Raw genomic sequence first — 20,974 nt, forward strand, 5'->3', positions numbered from 1 at the left:
CTGGTTTTTAATCTTAAAAACCATTAGAAATGAAAAATTTGGTCTTTTCTGGATTTGTTGGATAACCAGGTAATTAAAAAGAAAGTTAACAAGTTGCTAGACTCATGTCCCAGTATTACCCCTGTCAGTGAAGCAGAGCCATAGTCTGTGCCTCTATACATGGCAGAAAGTGTAAACATTTACTCCGCATAACACGGGAAAGTTGCAGGAAAAGATCCATCTGCAAAGCTGCCCTCCTGAGGCTCTGAGGGGGTGTTGGAGGTACTGCATGGCTTAGCTTTGCTTTTGTTCCAAAACTTTGCAAGCCTCTTTGCAGTAAGAGTATGTTGAACTTAAATAAAAAATGGTGACTAGTAGAGAAGTTGTGTACATTTTAGACTTCAAAGTACAGGCTCTGTGGCTTTGCAGGAAGTTTCTAACTTCCGCTGCAATACTTTCCTGTGCTCCCTCTTACTTTAACTATAGCTAAGAAGCCCAGCAGTAATTTTTTTACAATCAGAATAGCAACTACACCATGGTGACACTGGGGAAGCCTGGCTGCTCCAATGCTAAAGCTTAGGACAATAGATTCTTCAGTGACAAGGCAAAATATTTATTGTAGGTACTGTTTAAGTCAGGATTTTGACTTCTGTATTACTAGTTAGTGATAGAAGAATGTTCTGCTTACCAGCTTGTTGGGGTATCGGAGCAACACAGGTTGTACAGGGACTCGTGGAACAAAGGCACCTGCAACCACAAATTAGAATTGATTGTTAAGACTAAGCTTAATACAGCAGTTGGGAGTTTTAAGTGATTCATGTAAGACATGGTATCTGGAAGGAGAAATTTTTAAAAATGTGAGAAGAAATGGGAAGTGTTCTTATTGTTGTAGGTTTTCTGTGTTATTTGTTTGTTTGTTTGTTTGTTTTTAAATCAGCAGCACAACTAGCAAGATGTCAGGACAGAAAAGGGTTAGTCTCCATTTCAAGGAGAAAACTGCCTAACATTCCTAGACTGTTCAAACTCATTTTCTGTGTATTATCTCCCCATTGATTGGCATTCATTTCAAAGGATTAGATGCTTACAAGGCTGTTGAGCATTTCCTGAACCCTTTTCTGTTCTTATTATCTTCATAAGTGATATGCATCTGAGCATGTAGTACTGTTTTTGTACCTTTGCTACCCAAGGCACTGTACAACAGTAAGAAAGGAGAGCAACGTGGCTTTAACTAAGTGCAGCACAACAATCTAATGATCAGTGATGCTATCAAGTACCTTTCTGTGTTAAAAATAATCTCTCGGCCTGCCTTGCTAAGCACTATGCAAAAAGATTTTGTAACTTGGTTGCTAGGTCTTGCATGGCAAAATTTACAGGAATCTAAGATGGCATGACTGTAAGTTGAGCTAAAAGAACATCATAAGTAGAATGTATTTCAGTAGTTCATCTCATAATAATCACAGTCAAATTTCTGGATAAATAAATTAGATTAAAACTGTACCCAGAAAAAACCCCAACCAACTAACCATATACATCATAGGTATTTTGCATCCTACAAAATACCAAAAATCAGAAAAGTAAACTGACTAGTATAAAATATTGGGTTTAGCGCCACTGAAACTGTAATGATATCAGACATTACTACAGTGCTGTTGTGGGTGAGGTACCTGCAGAAGTATAGGCCTTACCAGAACTACCAAATTAATATTTCACACCTTATTTTCCAACAACGATGTGACAAAACCTCTCACCTTGTTTAAATGTGATCAGGCAAGATCGGTTTGTGCAGGTGCCTTCTGGGAAAATCAGTATCTTGGATTTAAAGAGAAAGAAATACATATATATACACACATTTCATAAAAAGATTATAGTTCAGCATCAGTTACATAAAGGCTGACTTTTTATGCAAGCTCTGTGACATATTACACTGCATCACAAGAATATCATTACTGTTTCAAAAGGAAATGAACAAATAAGTGAAGGATGCTCACAGTAGTATTAACCTGATCCATCTTGATTTGAAAGCAAATGATTTGTAAGAGAGAATTTCAGGGGAAAAGCCTTTATCAGTTCAGAAATACGGTACAAAAGGCTTTAAGTGTTTCATTTGAAATGTTTAGTGTTGGTAATAAAAGGAGAATTGTTCCTCTGCCAGCAGCTCCTTATTGAACTGCTGGGTGTATAACCATCAAGAGTCTGGGCTCACATGAAGTGCATAAGGTTCTTGAGCATTTACAGGCACAGATGCTATCAACAGAAGTGAGATGAGAAGATCACAGCTTGAGGGGTAGCAACAAAAGGCAGAGAGAGCATGTGCGTCTGTGATGCAGAGCTCTGAAGGCATTACATATCACTACACAGCCTCTGAACCTGAATTACTCAGACACACCAAATACCCAGAAGGTTTCTGAATTAGTGTCTGAAAGATACTTCATTAGATGCACAGTGAGCTGCAATGGGACACACTGAATCCAGCCCCCTATGGAATATAAGGAGGATCTGTGTTTCTCATATCACTATAGGATCATACGAAGCATTCCAAAAAAACCTCAGTACAAGAACTGGTCTGGGTCAAAAAGAGTGTTCAAGGTGTGCTCCCACTTCAGTCCAAAAGAACAGGTCAAGGCTAGATGAAAGAGGGCATCATTAGGTCACACCCAAGAGACACAGGCTGTACTAAGGTGTGATAGAGACAGCTGCACATACCGATTTACAGTCAGTCCTTCACTACGCATTCTATAATCAGAAATTGTTCACTGGTGCTATGGACACAAAAATGGATATGTTTCTGCTTAGCATATGTCATAAGCCACAGAAAAAGTATTAGTGACTGACTGAAAATTAAGTCGTCATTCCCTCCTTCCCCTTCGTTTTGATACAGGGTTGGGAGAAGCACTTATCAGAACCTCAAGCTATTAATAAGCACAAGCATTGCCCTGCCTGTTGTGTTTTGGTTTTAGGAGGAAGGAACAGGGAATCCAGCTACTCTTTCTTTTCTATTGTGCTAAGAGAATGCAGCCCATGCATGCTGAAGAGGATATGACAGACATCATCTTGTGGTCAAGTTTCTCAAAAAAAACAGAGTAGGAGGAAGGTGTGGCCAGGGCACAGGACTAGGAATCACCCAGTGACACCCCCAGTTATACTGCTGACTTAATCTTGGAGATTCCCAGATTACTTGACTCATAGACTATTTATGCCATGATACATATCTAGTTTTTATCCCAAGTGCAGTATTGGTGTAGAGCCAATTCCCCTTTCCTCCCCATGCTATTTTCAGCAGAGACTAGGTCTACCAGGGCTTTGCAAATTGCAAGCATCAGAGTAGTTTGTAAGCACAGTATTAAAAAAAAAAGAAAAAGCCTTCCTAGCTTTGCATATTTAAAATCCTCCATATTACTGACAAACTAAAAAAAATAATGGAGGTTTTAAAAGTATTTATGGCAGCTTAGAAAAATGCATTTATGAGTCAAATTAAAGTAGCCTAAACATCAACTAAAAAGCTTTTTGTAAGGTGCTTGCTAAGTAAAAATGATGCATGAAGTGTCTAAATAATGCCATTTCAAAAAAAGTGGCAAGTGTTGGTCTTCCCTATGTGAATGTTCTCTCTTTCTAGAGACTATTCAGCAAGTAGAGCAGTGTATTCAGGTCTAGCTGTCATAGAGATACCTGCTACTGAAGTCTATTATTTTCACTTGCCTCTCTTAATTTTCCTCAAGAGCCATTCACTGGAAAAAAAGTGAAGGAAAAGTTGACTTTTCTCAGTCATGTAGGAAGTATCCAACTCTAACTAAAGAGACCTTGTGACTTTAGCTACTGAACCAGTCACGTCTTTGAGTTTTTAAGTAAATTAACCCCTAAGAAACCAAGTCAAGAACTAATTCAAATCACAAAGCATGAGTTTATACACAAATCTGCACAGGGTATCTCTGGAGAAAGGTCTTATATCACTGACTGTATTTGTCCAGCAGCATGGCAATGATACTGTATTTATAGTATCTGAAGGCAACATGAGACCAGAGTCAATGCAACAGAAGAAAGCAGAGAGGCACTGCCAAATGAGATGTCAGTAGGTTCACAACCACTCCAGGTCTTTCTGCTTGCAAAGGATGCAGATTTCCATCCCAGCCCTCTGCCTGTTGCAAAAGCAGCAGAGTTGCTGCCTCAACACTCTTCTTCCTCTTAAGCAACCCCTGCCCCATTAGCTCTTCAGGATGGAAAGCCATCCAAGGCCTAGAAGCACAACAGCAACTTGCTGCTGAGGAATGACCATGAGAAAAACTGTGCAGAATCAGTAACTATTGCTTCCATGTTGAAATCTTCCCACAATTCAGACTAATCTAAAAGTCTTGGGTTTAGTGCATTATTAACCTAAAGAGTGAACTGAGCTTCATCTCAGCTTTTCTCCACATGTGAAATTGATATTTTAAGCTTAAGTACTGTTCATGCTGGAGCTTGGACAGCATGGGTTACCCATCTCATCAACTGCTCATCCCCTAACTGTTATGAGCGCAGCTTTGCAACATAGCTTCTGATGCAAGAGCTAGCTTGAGAGTACTCATTCACATATACTAATGCAAGTCATCTGCTACACTGAAGACAGTATGTTAAGACTTGAATAGGGAAAAGAGAAAGTCAAGAGCATCTGCATTTGGAACAGCAGTTGTTACTGGATAGATTTTAACTGACCCATTTGTCACAAGAAAACTCTTTCTGGGAACCAGCCTCTCATCTGCCTTTCCTAAACCAGTTACATACCTGAGAGCTGACTTCATTTTTGTATCAATAGAATCCTATTTAGCTGGGCACTCGTGATATTATGATGCACAGTGAATATGGAATATGAATACCTGACAGAAGACTAGTAGCATATTTATTACCTGTGGCCACTGGCCTCTTGATAATGCCCGCTTTGTTATCTCAATGACCGTATTCTTCCGTGAATCAGGGTCTTGACGAGAAACTGATACAGGCTGAAGGGAACTTAAAATGGCTGTGAAGGAGATAAACATTTTTGTCTCATACTAGTGCTTAGAAAACACATGAGTTCAAGACTCTTGTAGCAAAAACTTGTTATGCTCATGCCTGGAGACAGACTTTGCACAAACAGCTTTCAGACTAAATAGATAAGAAGAGTGTTATTATTGCCTCATTCTTCAAAATGGGAAGTAAAACATAGAAGACATACCTACACTGCCAGCTGAGGAGCTTTACAGTAGGTATAAACATGCCAAATTCACCCAAACACATTCTACTAATATTGCTGTTATTTTTCACTGAGCATTTCCACACAATTCTAAAGAAGAGACCTGATCAGGTCTCTGCTCATGGGCCACACTCAGGCCTACTCATGCAGACTGCAACCAACAAGTAGTTTGAGCCTATGCTGAAGAAGCAAGATGTCCCTTTTCAGTGACAAAGCACACATAGCTCCTGTGTAAACTGCAGACACTCCCCTCCCCCCCCCCCCCCCCCCCATTTAATCAGGAATCTAAATCAGAATGTGTGTACCTATTAAGATGTGATGAGAAACTTAGGGAAGAATTATCTTCTATGTCCCACTCCTGTGCTTTTAAGAGAAGATCAATGTATTATCAGTTAGTTTATTTCCTACAAAGACACTTTTCTGTGTTGCCTACTGAGTTTAGTTTTGGGTTACTGTACAGCCAGCAGAAAGTCTACAGCTGATTCTAGTAATAATGCAAATGAGGATTCATTTTGTGCCAAAAGGAGGAGGAAATAATAGAAGCATGAGTCATCTGATCTCTTCCATTCTTTGCATTTCCTTTTTTGAGTAACTTCTCTTTTATTCTTCCCTGGTTTGACTCCCATTAAAAAAAAAAATATCCGCAATAGTGCCTGCAAGTTTAAACTTATAAATATGGTATTTTCCAGAATGCTGTAGTTTGGGTCTGTTTTGAAATAACCTTCACTAATCCATGTTGTACATTTGTGGGCCACACTGTTAAAAGATAGCAGTCGAACAGATTTCTCAAGCTATCTACTAGGAGAATTTTAAGAGAAAGCTTCTAGCCTGAGCAGTTAGAAGACATCCTTTCAGTATAAAGCAAATTTAAAGTGATATTATATTTCATATCTGAAAAGAAATGGCATAGTTTTAGACATTTTGACCAATTCAGAAAGATAACCTGTCACAGGGATTTCACTAGAAATAATCTGTCAGTATCTTTGAAACCTAAGGGTTTAAGACATCTGTCCTTAAATCACTTTCAGAGAGAAGACTTTCGGCCTAATGTCAAATTGCTGACTTCTAACATTTTATTTTTTCATAAATACTTACTGCCAAGTACCGGAGTTGACAGGTTCTCTGCTCTAGACACTATTGATGGCATTCCAGTTAGGGCAGAAATAATGGCATCAAAAAAACTTGAATGAGGAGCTGCAACAAAGATTGGAGCTTCCAGTAGACTTGCTATTTTCCCTTTTACTTTAACTTGGAAACCCATTACGAAGAACAGCGTACGAGTTAGGCATGAGAGGGTTGTCTGGATCATCCTCCTTGTAAACAGAAACACAAAAATATCATCCATCTTACAGTTAGTATTTCTTTTGTACTTCAAAAGAAAAGCCCATAATAATAATTCAGTTTCCTAGTTCTCAGCAGCACTGGGGCCAGGCACAAGGTAGCAATACTACTCACCGGGAGACTGTAGGGCTAAAGGGGAAGGAGTAGAAGCAGGGAAGGGAACATCACCTTTTCATGTTGAAACCAGATTATAATTTTAAAGATAAGGCAAGGTACAGCACCTTGCTAAACCTTCTCCCAGGTACACTATTTCTCTTGCCATATTTTAAAGCATTGTAGCACAACACTATTGCAAGGGGAGGGTGGGTAATTAGCAGATTCAGTGTCCTTTTTGTAAGAACTTAGGTAACTCTGATACAGTTCTTTTACTATCAGTTTTAAACAAGTAATATTAAATGATCCTGTTCCCTTACGGGAACATGTTCCCTCAGCAGGGGACATGTTCCCTTCACGGGACTCTTCGTAATCTCTCAGCCTTGCTAGAATTCACTTCCTGTGCCGCCTCCTCCTGTGTGCAGCTGCTGTGCATCGCAGCTAGAAGGGAACTTCATTACTCTGAGGTCAGAAACCCAGAGCAACTGAAACCCAGAACCCACAGAGGCAGCTGTACAATACTCCTTCAAGGGCAACATAGCTAAGAGAGGAGCTGTGAAAGCTAATTTTGTCATAAATTATAGCATAGCAGGAAAGACAAGGGCTACAGAGAAACTCAGCCTATGTAACATTACCAAATACTTTTCGTAATGAGTTTCTTTTCTCAAATATTCCTATCAGTATTATTACTAAAATAAGTCCTGGCTTACACATAGTCTATAAAGATTTTTATACAGATTTGTTTTAGCCTCAAGACAATTGAAAATCTACCTATTTAAAAAGCTCCACTATTGTTGTAAAATACACTCATCAAAAAGTTGCTTCACCTAAATGGGTAAAACTAAGATTTGACTGAGTACTCCTCTTTAGTCAAAAGGAGAAAACAAGTGAGAGGAAAAAAAAAATGCTTTAGACCCTGGCTTTGTGTTATTAGGAAGAAAAAAAAGCACAGAGTTTTCACAAATATTGGTCACTTTACCTTCTCCATCCTTTCAGCGGCACAGATCCTTTTCCAGGGTGACGGAAAGTTGCAATTGATGCAAACAGCCATGCTAGCAGTAAAATGAATGCAATGCATATGGCACGGAGGGGTAGCAAAATAATCCCCTGAAGAATAGTCTGGAAAAAAAGAGGGGAAAAATCTTAAGAAATGGTATCAACAGGAATGCCACCGATATCTGTGTAGTTACATTATATGGACTTCCAAACACTAACATTACTGCTATGTGATCTAGGCAGGAAAGCAGTCATGATTCTGGTCTTCATATGGGAAGTCAGTCATTCACAGGATTTCAGTTTCACTTCTGGGTTCCCATTTCAGGAAGAACTGGAACATCTGAGTATTTCAGTTTGTAGCTTGGATGTTGTTAGACAGAGAGGGTAAACAAAGTTTGCTGGCTTTAGTTTATACTTAGACTTGGTCTGCAGCATACAACCAGCTCAGATGAGTCTGCCCAGCTGATACATATCTCTGCTACAGAGCCTTCTGTCACTAGCTGCCTGTCTAGAAGCCAAGTGGGATTGTTAAGATGACTAAAATGTACTCTTGCCCTTTCAAAATGACAAATCTTGTGTTGAGTCACATTATTGCTACAAGTGATCCTCACTACTACTGCCTGGAGTAGTGTACAGGCAACACATCTTCATTTCCCCTAGTTGGAACTTAGGTGAAATAGAGTTTTCAGTAAAACTGAACCTGTGGTTTAAGGCAATGTTTCAGACTTTACAGTGCTGTTGAAGCTGCTGTAGCAGCTCTTGGCACATCACCTTTGGAAGTGGTTTGCTCACCGCCCGCTGCAAACATGCAGCAGAACCCTTCTGATTATGGAGATTAACTTGTTGCCTCCTGTTTGAAGCATCTTAGATATTAACCTCTGTGCTAGGACACCCTTGAATTTTTCATAATAAATTGAGAAAGCTTAGTTCCCTTTCCTCCCCACAATCAGGAAAGTGTTATTAGCTTGCTTTAACTTGAAGCAAAAGAAACTGCTGAGAGAGTTCTGCTATGGTCATAGACAGCCAAGCTAGGTAGCAAAACCAGTATAAACGAGATCCAAGCCTGTTCACTGTTTCTTCAGTTCTTCCTGTATGTTTGTAAGGGGAGTGGAGGGAAGGAGAAACACTAACATGCCCTGGTTGCAAATAATCCTCAAATATCATCCCCAGCCCCCCCTAAGGATTTTTAGCTTGCATTTTTTTGTGCACAGCTCCAGGGAACAGGTGTATTGGCACAACCTTGTTAACAGGCAGCTGCGGTACAGGGCAGGGCAGAAAGAAATTCTTAATTGTTCTACCCCAGTAAATTAGGTTAGAAACTATATCCTGAAGGTTGGCGTTTATGGCGCAACACAGCACTATGCAGATTGAGCAAGCACAGGTCTGGGAGGCAGGTGAGCTGTGTTAGCATGGGGAAGTCATAGCCTAGCATTCCTGGTAAGCTAGTAAACGGTTCAACTCCTTTTGGCAGCTAATCCAGCTCAGCTACCACTCACTGATGAGGATCAGCTCTGTGTGCATAGATATGCACAAAACAATACACACCCAAGCAGAATTGTAATAGTGCTTTTTTTAATTTTATTTGGGCTATGTTTCTAAAAGTCCCCAAAAAATTTAATAAGAGTGCATCATTGGTCACAGACAGCTCCACCAGTTCAGAAGTACAGTAGAAGCTATTGAAGGAGAGTTGTGCTAGTTGAACTTAAGCTTGTGAGCTTACTAATTTTTATGCTTTACTATTTTTTAAGAAAATCTACAACTGAACAACAGTGTTCCTCTCTCAAAAATCAGCTTTCTAGTCAGCTCTTTAGCAATGGCTACTTACGTACAGGAAAAGAGCAAGGCTTTTAATAATAAGTAAGTTTTACAAAATAGTTTGTAACTTACATACTTGAGCTATGATTATTAAGCAACCCAGTGCATTTCAATTTACCTCTTTTCTTTAAACAGAAAAAAGTGTTTGTAGTACATTTGGAATATAAGCACCTTTGAGTATTATTTATCCAATTCTTTGATATAGTAGGTTGGTTCTAATTTTCCTTTCATCAACATGGTCCTTTCCCTCCCCACCAAATCCCTTCCATCTTCACATAAACTCCTCTTACTGTCCTCTTGTCAATATTCAGCAGAGGCTCTGGCCTCTGGCTCTAAACCCTGTGATGCTGATGAGGATTAACAGGAATTTTGGGCCTTCAGGACTCAGTTTTGTGTTACAAAAGGTACAGTGACAACAGACCAAACTTGATAGTGGAGAGTATAAATTATGATAAGCATGAGAAGCAGGTACACAGTGTTGATGCTTATGTTCTGTAAGCACTGCCATATAACATATTTCCAGGAGAGATCTGAACATTCAGGTGTGATTATTTCCTGCTTTTATGTAACAGTTGTATACAACTAGCTACGGAATTTTAACCATAACTTCATGGACAACAGGAAACTAGATAACAGAAATGGGTTCAGTAGCTGGGTATGAGAGATTTGGCCCTGGAGATCTATTGCTCCCACTCTCTGGTGCCAGTTATGGCCAATCTGAAAAAGTCAGGTAGCAAGTTAAACCAACGGAGCCTCCTTGCTTGTTTCTCAAAATCAGATGTGTCTTTTTCTCCATATGCATCCCCTTGTACTATGATTTATAGCCCCAGTTCAACATTTCAGCTGCATTCAGTTACCCAGAATGGGCAGCATAAGCATAAATCAGTGTGTTTTGACTTAAAATAACTTTTTGCTTTATGGAAAAAAAATATGCACTGACCTACAATGAAAAATAAAGAATGCAGTAGCAAAAGCAAAACAATCCCTTCCTCAAAACTTTAATAAATTCATTAATCTATTTTAGGCAGATGCACAGGTGGTACTGATTTGCTGATGCAGGCTATTGGCTTTCTAGGTCACTGTGTAATGAGGCAGAGTTGATTTCTGCTCCATCAGCTGCAGAGTAGGGTAAGAAAAGGACAGAAAAGAGAAAGGTCAAGGTAGGCTAGAAAAGAAAAAAGTATAGAAGAAAAACATACAGAAGAAAATACAGGTTCAAACTTCAGTAACTAATAAGTAGGATCATAGAATCATAGAATTGTTTAGAAACCAAAGAATTGGTTGGAAAAGACCTTGAAGATCATCAAGTCCAACTGTCAACCCAACACTATTATGCCCACTAAACCATGTCCTGAAGTGCGTCATCTATGCTTTTTTTGAATACCTCCAGGGATGGTGACTCCACCTCTTCCCTGGGCAGCCTATTCCAATGCCTTACAACCCTTTCAGTAAAGAAATTTTTCCTAATACCTGATCTAAACCTCCCCTGGTGCAACTTGAGACCATTTCCTCTCGTCCTATCACTAGTTACTTGATAGAAGAGACCAGTACCCACCTCACTACAACCTCCTTTCAGGTAGCTGTAGAGTGATAAGGTCTCCCCTCAGCCTCCTTTGCTCAGAGCTACTCCAGCTTCTATATACAGTAAGCACGAAGATTATTCTAAGTCATCCAAAGAACCTTTTCTTACTTTCGAAATCACCTGTGTACTTTCTATTTAAGATGCCTGCAGCAACTCCATAGCCTGTCACTGCAGTCGTTGCAGACACCTGCAGTAGTCCTTGCAGTCCAGGTCACACCCCCACAGCTGACCAACTCTTGAGCAATACATGGGATTATACTGTCACTGATGTCAGGAACCAGGGAAGGGGGAATAGCAGGTCTATCAGAAAGCCACAGAATTCAGCTTGAAATTTTGTTCAACTTCAGCTGCTGACAAGTTATCTACGAAGCAGCACAAGAGCAGGCTGGGGACCAGAATGAAGCCCAACTCCAGCTGAACTCTCCTGACATCTGAAACTGTGATCAGATGGACTGTCTCCCAAAGCAGTACATGCACAGCAAGACATGGTCGTCCATGAGTGTCCAGAGTACGTCACAGCTCTGCCAGGCAGTCTAGCCACTTGCTTCCAGGTACAGGGTTGAAAATAACACTTACAGCATGCTGGTTGTGCCATTACATAGTTCAACATAAATCCACTGAGCATCTCTTCTGAATAAAATGGAATCTAGTAATGACTTAACTAGTATTTGTGCATTGCAGTTGCAGTTCTGAAGTCAGGAAGGCAAGCGAGCAATCAGGATGAACAGAACTAAAACTAAAAAAAGAAAAATCCCACCACTGAATTGCAGCCAGCTTCAGTTAGAAGATGGAAACCAGAAGTATTTGAACAACTGTTTTAAAATCTTGTTTGGTACATGCAGATGTTTAGCACAGCACAACTGATCCTTGTTTGCACATTGTAAAGACAGACAAAAATCTCATTCGCTGGTAAGCTACTAGCGGTACAAGGACTGGCAAAAAATTGTAAAATCTTCTCACTCCACTTTTCAGTCTGGCTACAGCCTATTTTTATCTTTGAAGATGAATGAAATGCAAACTGCTAGCCTGTCTCACTTTCAGGCTCCATTGGTCAGGGGACAGGAGCCTTTACATTCAAGGAGTTTACCAACATACGAAAATCCAGCATTGGGCTCCCAGAGACAGTTTTGAAATTGTATCTGTTTTTATCAGTGTATGTTGGAGGAATAGTATAGAATAGGGGGGAATATAACAAAACAGTCCTTTAACGTGCAAGAATGGAGATACACTCTGTTTGATTTAAATGGAAAGAGAAGGGGCACTTCCCTTTTCTGAAGTTTACAATAACACTCTCTGGTAAGGCTCTGATTCCCAGCTGGTCCAGTATGCAGTGGTGGGCAAGACAGGAGCAGGTGTTTACAGGATAAAGCAGACAGTAGGAAGTATCCTAGTCTTCATGACTATAGGGGAAAGAGAACACAAGGGAACAATACACAATCCAAAAAGGTTGTCTCTCTTGTGTCTTTCTGCTCTAAAGTTCTGTGACTCCTGCAATTTTGCTTCAAAGCTCACTAGCACCGGGCCCTGACCCAGCCGGGTGCTTTTCCTTCCAGGTGCATTGTGGAGTTATGTAAGGAGTGTATCTTGCCTTAAGACACGACATGTTTTTCATCCCTTCCTCCTGAAGGGAAAAAGTAGGCTATATTTATGATTGCTAAAATGGTAATTGTAGCTTAAAATTGCAAGCTTTTGAAAGTAGTTCCTCTAGAAAGAACAGGCAGCACAGAAAGCTGTCCATTTCTGGAACCTCATTAAGAAACTATTTTCTTTACCTCGGGGTTCATGCCTACAGCTACTGATTCAGATGCATTTGAAATGTGTTTCAGGCTGCTAGTAAAACATAGGGATAAGAGGATTTGAAATTGTTTTCCAGGTTTCTCACATTTCCCCCACCCAGGTACCTTCAGGGCAAACACTGTTTATAACTTGAGGAAGAGCTATATGAAACATAAAATATTTAGTTGCACATCAGCCTCAGATATTTATAACAATCAGCAGACAATGCTGTAAGGTCACCTACACACAGATGTCCTCACTGTCATCACTGAGATGTCGGTTCATATTTGGTGTATCAGCTCAATTTTTTTAGAGAATGTTTCTAAAAATCAAAGCCCAGAAATACTGTTTGCTTTCTCAATTGTAAAAGTACCCTGTAAGTCTTGTGTACGCTTGTACACAACCTGTACTGGGACAGCATTCAGCTCAGAACCCTAACTGAGCTCACCCAGTGACAGCAGTCAGTAACCCAGTGGAATTGAGGATACCTTTTTGTTGTCCACACTGCAATATGGAAACAAGAGATTAACATCCCTCCCCATAACCCAGGCTTAAAATCAGCCTAAAGTGAGTTAAGTGTCCGAAAGAGGATTACTGTAAAAAGTTATTTTCTGTTTTAGCTTATCATACCAGAGAGAAATTATCATCTTCATTCTAGAGCTGAGGCATTTGACACGATGGCCAGATGGACAGTATTTCGTTCTTGTGATTCAAACGGGGTGCAAACCGGAGTCAAACAGGACTCCTGTTTTCTCTAGGAGTCATGTGCTACCTGTAATGATTGTGCAAATCTTCTCAAAAGTGTGTTGCAAATCTTGCGTCAGAAGTTTAAGTTTGAAGTCGATAAGCCTGTGTGTGTGTGTCGAGCAAGCATGCAGTTTGTGGAATCTGAGGAGGGACAGCTCGAAGAACTTCACTTCAGAAAACGGTGGCTTTTTAATGCCGAACGCCTTTTGCATCTTTGCTTTGGCTATTTCCCTAACCTACTCATTTTCTGCTATCACCAGGCTAGATCAGGAGGCAAACTGTGCCGTACTTGGGAAGGATCTGTTCTGACTAGGTGCCGTTTCCTGGAAAGCACAGGAGCTGTGGATGTTGAGCGTCAGGTTTGCTACTCGCTGTCCCTTCACGGCTCGGCGCCGGGGTGTAACCGCGGTGCTGCGGCGGGGCCGGGCTGCAGGGTAGGCCCCAGCAGCGCCCGTGCTCCTGTCAGACAGGGCAGCGGTTTCGGCGGAGCAGGCGGCAGTTTTAAACAGTATTCTTTCGCACAGTGGCATTCTCCCATCGGAAGGAGGTCTCTTTAGAAGGACCACTGACCTTCACACCGCATCGGTGACGACCCCTTGGTTCAGAGCGGCGAACGTAACGCTGGTTCAGACCAGCCGGCGGGACGCCGCGCCCGGCGCGGCGCGGTACAGCACGGCCAGCGTCCGCTGGGGCTGACAGCCTCCCCCGCCGCTCTGCCGCCTGGCCTCCCCTCCGCACCCATGCGCATCCCGACACCGGGCGGCCCCGGCCCCGGCCCCGGCCCGCCGGGCAGGGCGCGCCCCGGCGCCCTTTCCCGCCCGCCCCGCCAGCCTTACCCGCAGCTTGTCCCTGGCGCTCAGGCGCCCCGGGTGGACGAAGGGGTTGGGGACGGTGGGCGGGCAGAAGGACTGCTGCCTGGGCAGCGGCAGCACCCGCTGCGCCATGCTCCCGCCGCTCCCGCCGCCGCCGCGCCGCCACCCCGGGCGATTGCGCATGAGCCGCCGGCGGGGCCGCGGCACCCCGGCCCGGCGCGGCCCGCCTCGGCCCGGCCTGGCCCGGCCCTGCCCACGGCGGGGAGCCCCCCCCCGCCCCCACGGGGCAGGTGAGGGCGGGCCAGCCTGCCCTCGGCCGCGCTGGGCTGCGGGCGGCGCCGGCTGTCTCCGGAGGAGCCGGTGCTGAGGCGGGAGCTGCCAGGCGGAAACCCGAGGGAGGCGCTGGGGGTTCCTGCCCGCTGCGGAGGCCCGGCAGCCCCGGGAGCCCGGGCAGCCCTCTCCGCCCCCAGCGCAGCTGCCCCGCGCTGACCACAGCCATCTGCACCTCCTGTAAACCGGTCGCCGAGGCGATGTTTGCGGAGTGGTATGGCGGGTGCGTTGTTGAGAAGCACTGGCAGTCCTCAGATCAACGTGGTCTGTTACCTGAGAGAGAGGAGAGGCAAGGGTGGGCACAGCGTGCAGCTGAAGTTGTTTCCAGGGGAAGGATGCGTTTCCACCGCTGCAGAAAGCGGATGCGGAGATTCTGGTCTTGAGTAGGTGAGGTCTAGAGACCCGCTGCGCAGCTTTTCCTTCGGCGGGATCTCTTCCCGCACGCCTGCCCTGTAGGGATGGGCCGCGGGCTGCCGCCCGAGGGTGGCCGGCCCCAGGCAGGCAGGCAGGCAGGCCGGCCGCAGGCCAGGCGCGGGGCGCAGTTCTGGCAGAGGAGTGCTGTAAAATACTCCGTTCCTCGCTGCCTTCTGCCGGTCGTGCGCCTTCAGATGCGATGCCGATGCTTCTGGTTTCAACCCAAAAGGAAGTTTCAGCCTGAGCGTATTTAGGAAACAGGCTTTTAGGTTCTTACGGTAGGTAATCCACTACAACGGTGGGGGTGAGCCACCAGTCTCCGTCTGCAGAGAGCGCTGGTCCAAGACTGCTGGCTCCTGGCCTCTTACATGACATTGGTTCGGATGCTTTGTTTTGTTATGGTGCTTTTTCCCTTTCTCATATCCGTGAAAATACTGGTACTTCCTAACACAACATTAGTCCCTATGTTGCTGGACTGTTTGCGTTGCTGTAACAAAAATAATTACAATTGTCTCATAGTTCAGTTCCCACTTTGACGTGACTGCTTCCACAAAGATATCATCAGAATTAGTAAAACAATTATTATAAAATTATTATTTGTGTTTTGCAATTGCAGGTGCTTAAGGAGTAATCATAATGATATATTTGGGCTAACTGAAGCCTGCCTATAATGGAAGCTTGATGCGTGTAGGATTTCCTTTGGCAGGTTTCCAGGGTCTCCCTGTGATTGCCAGTCCTTGCAATGAGCACTATGCGATGAAAAACCAGAGAGCTGTGTACGAACCTGATGAGCACAATTCTCATAGAAAGTAAGGCTGGGGGGAACTCCAGAGGGGAAAGATCAATTCCACCTCCATCATTCTTGACAGATGATTGTACAAGCTCTTCTTAAAACCCCATGAATTCCCTAGCTGATCCATTCCAGCGATACCACTTCTCTGGTACTATCTTGAAACAATTTTTTCTGTATCTGAGCAGAGTCTTTCTCATTGCAATTTATATCCATTCTCAGTAGACATGAGAACAGTTTGCTTTCCTCTGCAGCTACTTTTTGCACACTTGTGTAGCATTATGATTCTCTCAAGATTTCACTAGACTAAACAATCAAGTGTTTTCAGGTTTTCTCTCCCAGGTCATAGTTTCTAGATAGCTGAGCATTCTTAATGCTTTCCTCTGGCCTTTCTCCAGTGAGTCCACACCTTTCTTGAAGTACCCAAACTGGAAATACTACTCCCTAGGAGGACTGACCACTGCTACTGTATGGGCAGGAAGGATTAATTTGTATCTAACACATAATATTTATATATACCTATATAGTGTCTGCTTTTTTGTCACTAGCCTGACCCTGTGACTCACACTGTGACACATGATAACACTTAGATCCATTTCTGAACAATTACTTGTCATTTATGGTACAGAGTTCTTAAGAAACACTACATTTGTCCTTACCAAATGGTGATAATGATCTTACCTCTTGAACTGGAAAATACTAAAACATCTGGCTTTACAGACATGATGCTTTTATTATGTAGAAGAATGTTTCTGGTGACTTGTACATTTGTTAAAAACAATTAATTATAAATATTTTACTCTTCTAAGGCTGATTACCCATAGTACCATCAAATCACAGGCACCAAAATACAAACATGGTGAAAAAAGTTTTAACGTTCAGAACAAGTGAGAAGGTGCAATCATATGTAATTCTTTGGCTAAATTGATGTCAGCATCTCTTAGTCTGTGAATCTCTGGTAAAGAGAACTTTCTATGGTCAACTAACACAAAACACCACCAAGCTTTAGTGAAACTGATATCTGGAATCACCTCAATATCTTTCCTTCATCAGAAGGTGCATATGGTCCTAGAGACAGGCATTGAGGGAACAGTAACATTAGCTTGCTACTAATTATTTTTCTAAGTTGAAGCTACAGCTTCAATTCTGCAGGTCACTAGGAAGATGTATGCTTTCCCTGAAGAGCTTTACCCTATATTGCCTTGACTCTGCCTAGAAACTGTAAGAAAAGCGGCTCTGGAGCAGGTGTAGCTTCTGTATACAATCCAAGTGAATCACATTAGTGATACATGAAACCCCAGTAAACGTTTCCATAGTGTAAGACAGGGATTCTTCTTTCATATAAACAGACACAGCTTTTTTAAAGTTGTCATGGTTTAACCCCAGCTGGTGACTAAGCACCACACAGCTGCTCACTCACTTCCCTCCCCCCACAGTGGGATGGGGGAAAGAAATGAGGAAAAAAAAAAGATAAAACTCGTGGGTTGAAATAAGAACAGTTTAGTAGAACAGAAAGGAAGAAACTAATAATGATAACAACACAATAATAAATGACAATAATAATAAAAGGATTGGAATATACAAAACAAGTGATGCACAATGCAATTGCTCACCACCTGCTGACCGACTCCCAGTTAGTTCCCCAGTGGTGATTCCCCCCAGCCCCACTCCCCCCCAGTTTATATACTGGGCATGATGTCACATTGTATGGAATATCCCTTGGGTCAATTGGGGTCAGCTGTCCTGGCTGTGTCCCCTCCCAACTTCTTGTGCCCCTCCAGTCTTCTTGTTGGCTGGGCATGAGAAGCTGAAAAATCCTTGACTTTAGACTAAACATTACTTGGCAACAACTGAAAACATCAGTGTGTTATCAACATTCTTCTCATACTGAATCCAAAACATAGCACTGTACCAGCTACTGGGAAGAAAATTAACTCTATCCCAGCTGAAACCAGGTCAAAAGTCTATGGAGCTTTATAGTTTTTAATATAAATTATATATACAGTTTAAATTGGACTAAGATCTTCGCTTCATCATAGCTGCCTTTGTGACAGTTTACTTTGTTTTCCTGGCATTTGTAAAAATATAGTCCAACATATCTTTTATCATAATGATTTTAATAAAGCTATAGTAATTTCAAAGTAATTCCAGTATATACCAATTCTATAAAATGTGGGGCAAAATCATATACTGCAGAATATGAAATCCTTGCAAACTTTTTAAAAAATCTTCTGTCAGTAATTCCTAACCTGAACCAGAAGCTAAAGGAAGTTGTCCTTTTTAGCATTTCCCTATTTAATTCTTCTGATAAGGGCTGTTGTATTACCTTTATAAAACACGCTGACAAAGGCGGTTTTTGATAGAGAAATTGAAAACCTGCTTTGTGTTTGTACTGCTCCCTGCCTGCATTTGACAAAAATCTGCCATCTCGTGGCCACAGTCGTGTACTACTGTTGCACAGAAAAGTTAGGGCGGCATCTGTTAACTACTTGTGAGAAAAACAACCTTTTCTGAAGGACTAGCTTCAAAACTTCTTCATGTAAAGTAACATTCTGATTTTGTGTTTCTTTCTGTGTTATTAAATGTGAACTACTTGTGCAAAATGGGTATGAGAACAGAAGTAGATGGCCAATGTGTTTCCATTGTTGATTTAATTTTTTTCCTTCTTTCCTCCTTTTCTCTTTCCTTCCCTTCCCTTCTTCCCTTCCCTTCCCTTCCCTTCCCTTCCCTTCCCTTCCCTTCCCTTCCCTTCCCATGGTCCCCTAATGCTGGTTCAGTCTCTGCTTCCCTCCTGAAACAATGCCGACTAATGCCTTCCAAGAGGCAATCTGGGCGCACCTGACAGCATGTTCTCTTCAGGGACCAGTGCAGCCAAAAAGTGTAATACAAGTCACATGAAGTTTGTCTGTCTCCACCTGGGACAGTCTTCCAGTGTTATCCCAGTAAGCCATATACCCCCAAAGGTCTTTGTGCCTTGGCCATGCAACATACAACCTCAGTATCATGCTATGTAAATGGCACTGTGGCAGGCTGCCACGGGTATTTTGAACTAAAAAGCCATGAACATTTTTGATAGTTGTATGTCAGAATCAGAAAGGCATTGTGTGAGGCTTTGAGGAGATACAGGCTTAGTGCTAAGCAGTGTGTACATACTTTTCTCCTTGATAAAGTCTACAGGGATAAATGTGGTCTGTTGTGCAGACAGTATCAGCTGCAGTAGTAGACAAAATACTTACTGTGGAAGAGGAACTAGAATCACCCTGTACTGTTTCAAGATCTGTACTGCTAAAGGACAAATTAAATGGCAGACCCTGGGGTAAAAACGATCTGATTTTAGAAGGTAACTGAAACAAGCACTTTGTAACAGTCTTTAGAACTAGTATCTTTTTAGTATTGAATAAAAAATGCTGTCCATGGGAATGTTCAGTGGGCTGGATAACACATGGTGTAATTCGTTAAGGCTGCATCAATCAATTTTATTCTGCTGGAATCTAGCTCTGCATGTCCCTCAGTAGAATTTATAATTTTAGTGTGACTTCAAACAAGAAAAGCAGTTTTGGGCTGTTCATTTCACAGTGCTCAGGTACTTGTGGACTGGAGGATGTGCTTACTGGCATACATGTATCCATCCAAGCAGGCACACACATGTGCATGCTTGCATACACAAACCCAGACACACTTTCTCCTAAGACAGTTGCAGAGGTATGTTTATCTTGGGAGTTTTCATTTAATGTTAAATAGAACTGAAACACCCCTAAAGCTAAGCTTTCTCCTGGGTATTCCTAGACGTTTCCTCTTAACAGAAATTCCTTTCTCTGCCTCTTTCCCTTCTTTCCTAAATGTTAGACTTCCTGTTCTAGTGTTATATCCCTTACACTGGTGCGCATAGGGTTCACACAGTGTTTGCCTGGTAGGTTTCCAAATGATTCATTCTATTTGAGAGTTGTTTCTAGGTGTTTTTATTAGAGGGCAGTTGCTGCCCCCAGTCTGTTAAGTATGAGAATCCAGCCCACAGGGATAGGTAAAAGAGTCCAAGAATATGTCCTAGGATGCCGCACCAGAGAGGAAAACCTCATGCTGAGAGTTCCCTGAAGCTTCTGCTGAATTCCTTTCTCTTTGCATTGCTTAATGGACAGAGGGCAAGTAAAATCAGTGGCAAGAACCTAGTCACTTCAGTTGGCATGTCATACCTGATAATGACCTCTGCAAAGGGAGGCACTTAAGTAAATGCTTAGCTTGCATGTTGTTAGTCCCAGTGGAGTAAGTAGGACTTGTGTTAGATTTTTGGTCTGAGACAGGCAGATAGATTGCTGAGCTAGCTCTATTAACAAATTAGGAAAAAATAGCATTGGGTCTTGCTGATGCTGAGTGAAAATAAATGTAGTATTATCTCAGGGAATCCACTGGGTATGTCCCCTTAGAGAATCCTCCTGTTAAAGTTCCTCACCTGAGCTGGGTGCAGAACTGGACAACTCAACACGAATTTCTCTTCTGTTTCTCTGGGTAAGGAAATCTCTAGACTGATGATGGAGGATCTCCAACTCCCAGTGCTCTCAAACTAGCACCTTCCCTGATTATTGAATTCACTTGAAGACAAAAGAAAAAAGTAGATTTACACGAAAAAGAGAGACTCCAGTGAATTGTGTGAGAATGAGATATAAAATTAACTGGGTTTTTTTTTCCTTTGAACTGAACCCAGGAGCCTCAGTAAAGTTTACCCTATTTAAAGCATTAATTAAGGAGCTGACTGTACATAAAGATAAAACAGAACTCTTAAGGAAGTCTCCAGGGACTCCAAAAACCCCAGTTTTGTCTACATGAGGCAAAAGAATTTTAATTAGAAGCAACTGAATTGAAGTGAACTGATATAAGCAACAAAAAGAGAATTTATCCCACAATTTATTCAGGGAACATAATTGAATGTTCATTAGCTAAGAGTTATATACTGACTGTTAATGAGCAGAAATGAATATGTATTATTTCTTATTAAGCTGGAAATGTATGGAACTAATTGCATTTAAATATAGTAGCTATAAAGCTGTGTTTATTAAGTGTCACTACTAAGAACAGGAAAGACATAGGTGAATTTGTATTCT

General features: G+C 42.2%; 1 protein-coding gene across 2 annotated transcripts in view; it reads right to left on the minus strand.

The window, feature by feature from the left end:
* LPCAT2 (lysophosphatidylcholine acyltransferase 2) overlaps positions 1 to 14,554 on the minus strand; it is a 33,343-nt gene extending 18,789 nt beyond the window's left edge. Inside the window, exons 1-6 of one of the 2 annotated variants that reach the window (XM_049805017.1) lie at positions 14,369 to 14,554; positions 7,596 to 7,735; positions 6,278 to 6,495; positions 4,857 to 4,969; positions 1,728 to 1,788; positions 668 to 726 (exon numbers count right to left, since the gene is read on the minus strand). In XM_049805017.1, coding sequence (XP_049660974.1) covers positions 668 to 726; positions 1,728 to 1,788; positions 4,857 to 4,969; positions 6,278 to 6,495; positions 7,596 to 7,735; positions 14,369 to 14,527 — 750 coding nt within the window. In that variant the 5' untranslated portion in view covers positions 14,528 to 14,554. Of the gene's footprint in view, positions 1 to 667; positions 727 to 1,727; positions 1,789 to 4,856; positions 4,970 to 6,277; positions 6,496 to 7,595; positions 7,736 to 7,831; positions 14,222 to 14,368 lie in introns of those variants that run through there. The other variant, XM_049805018.1, reaches the window with a different exon arrangement.
* Between the last annotated feature and the right edge of the window lie 6,420 nt (positions 14,555 to 20,974).

The sequence above is a fragment of the Accipiter gentilis genome, chromosome 7 (assembly GCF_929443795.1).
Source record: "Accipiter gentilis chromosome 7, bAccGen1.1, whole genome shotgun sequence".
Classification (NCBI taxonomy): domain Eukaryota; kingdom Metazoa; phylum Chordata; class Aves; order Accipitriformes; family Accipitridae; genus Astur; species Astur gentilis.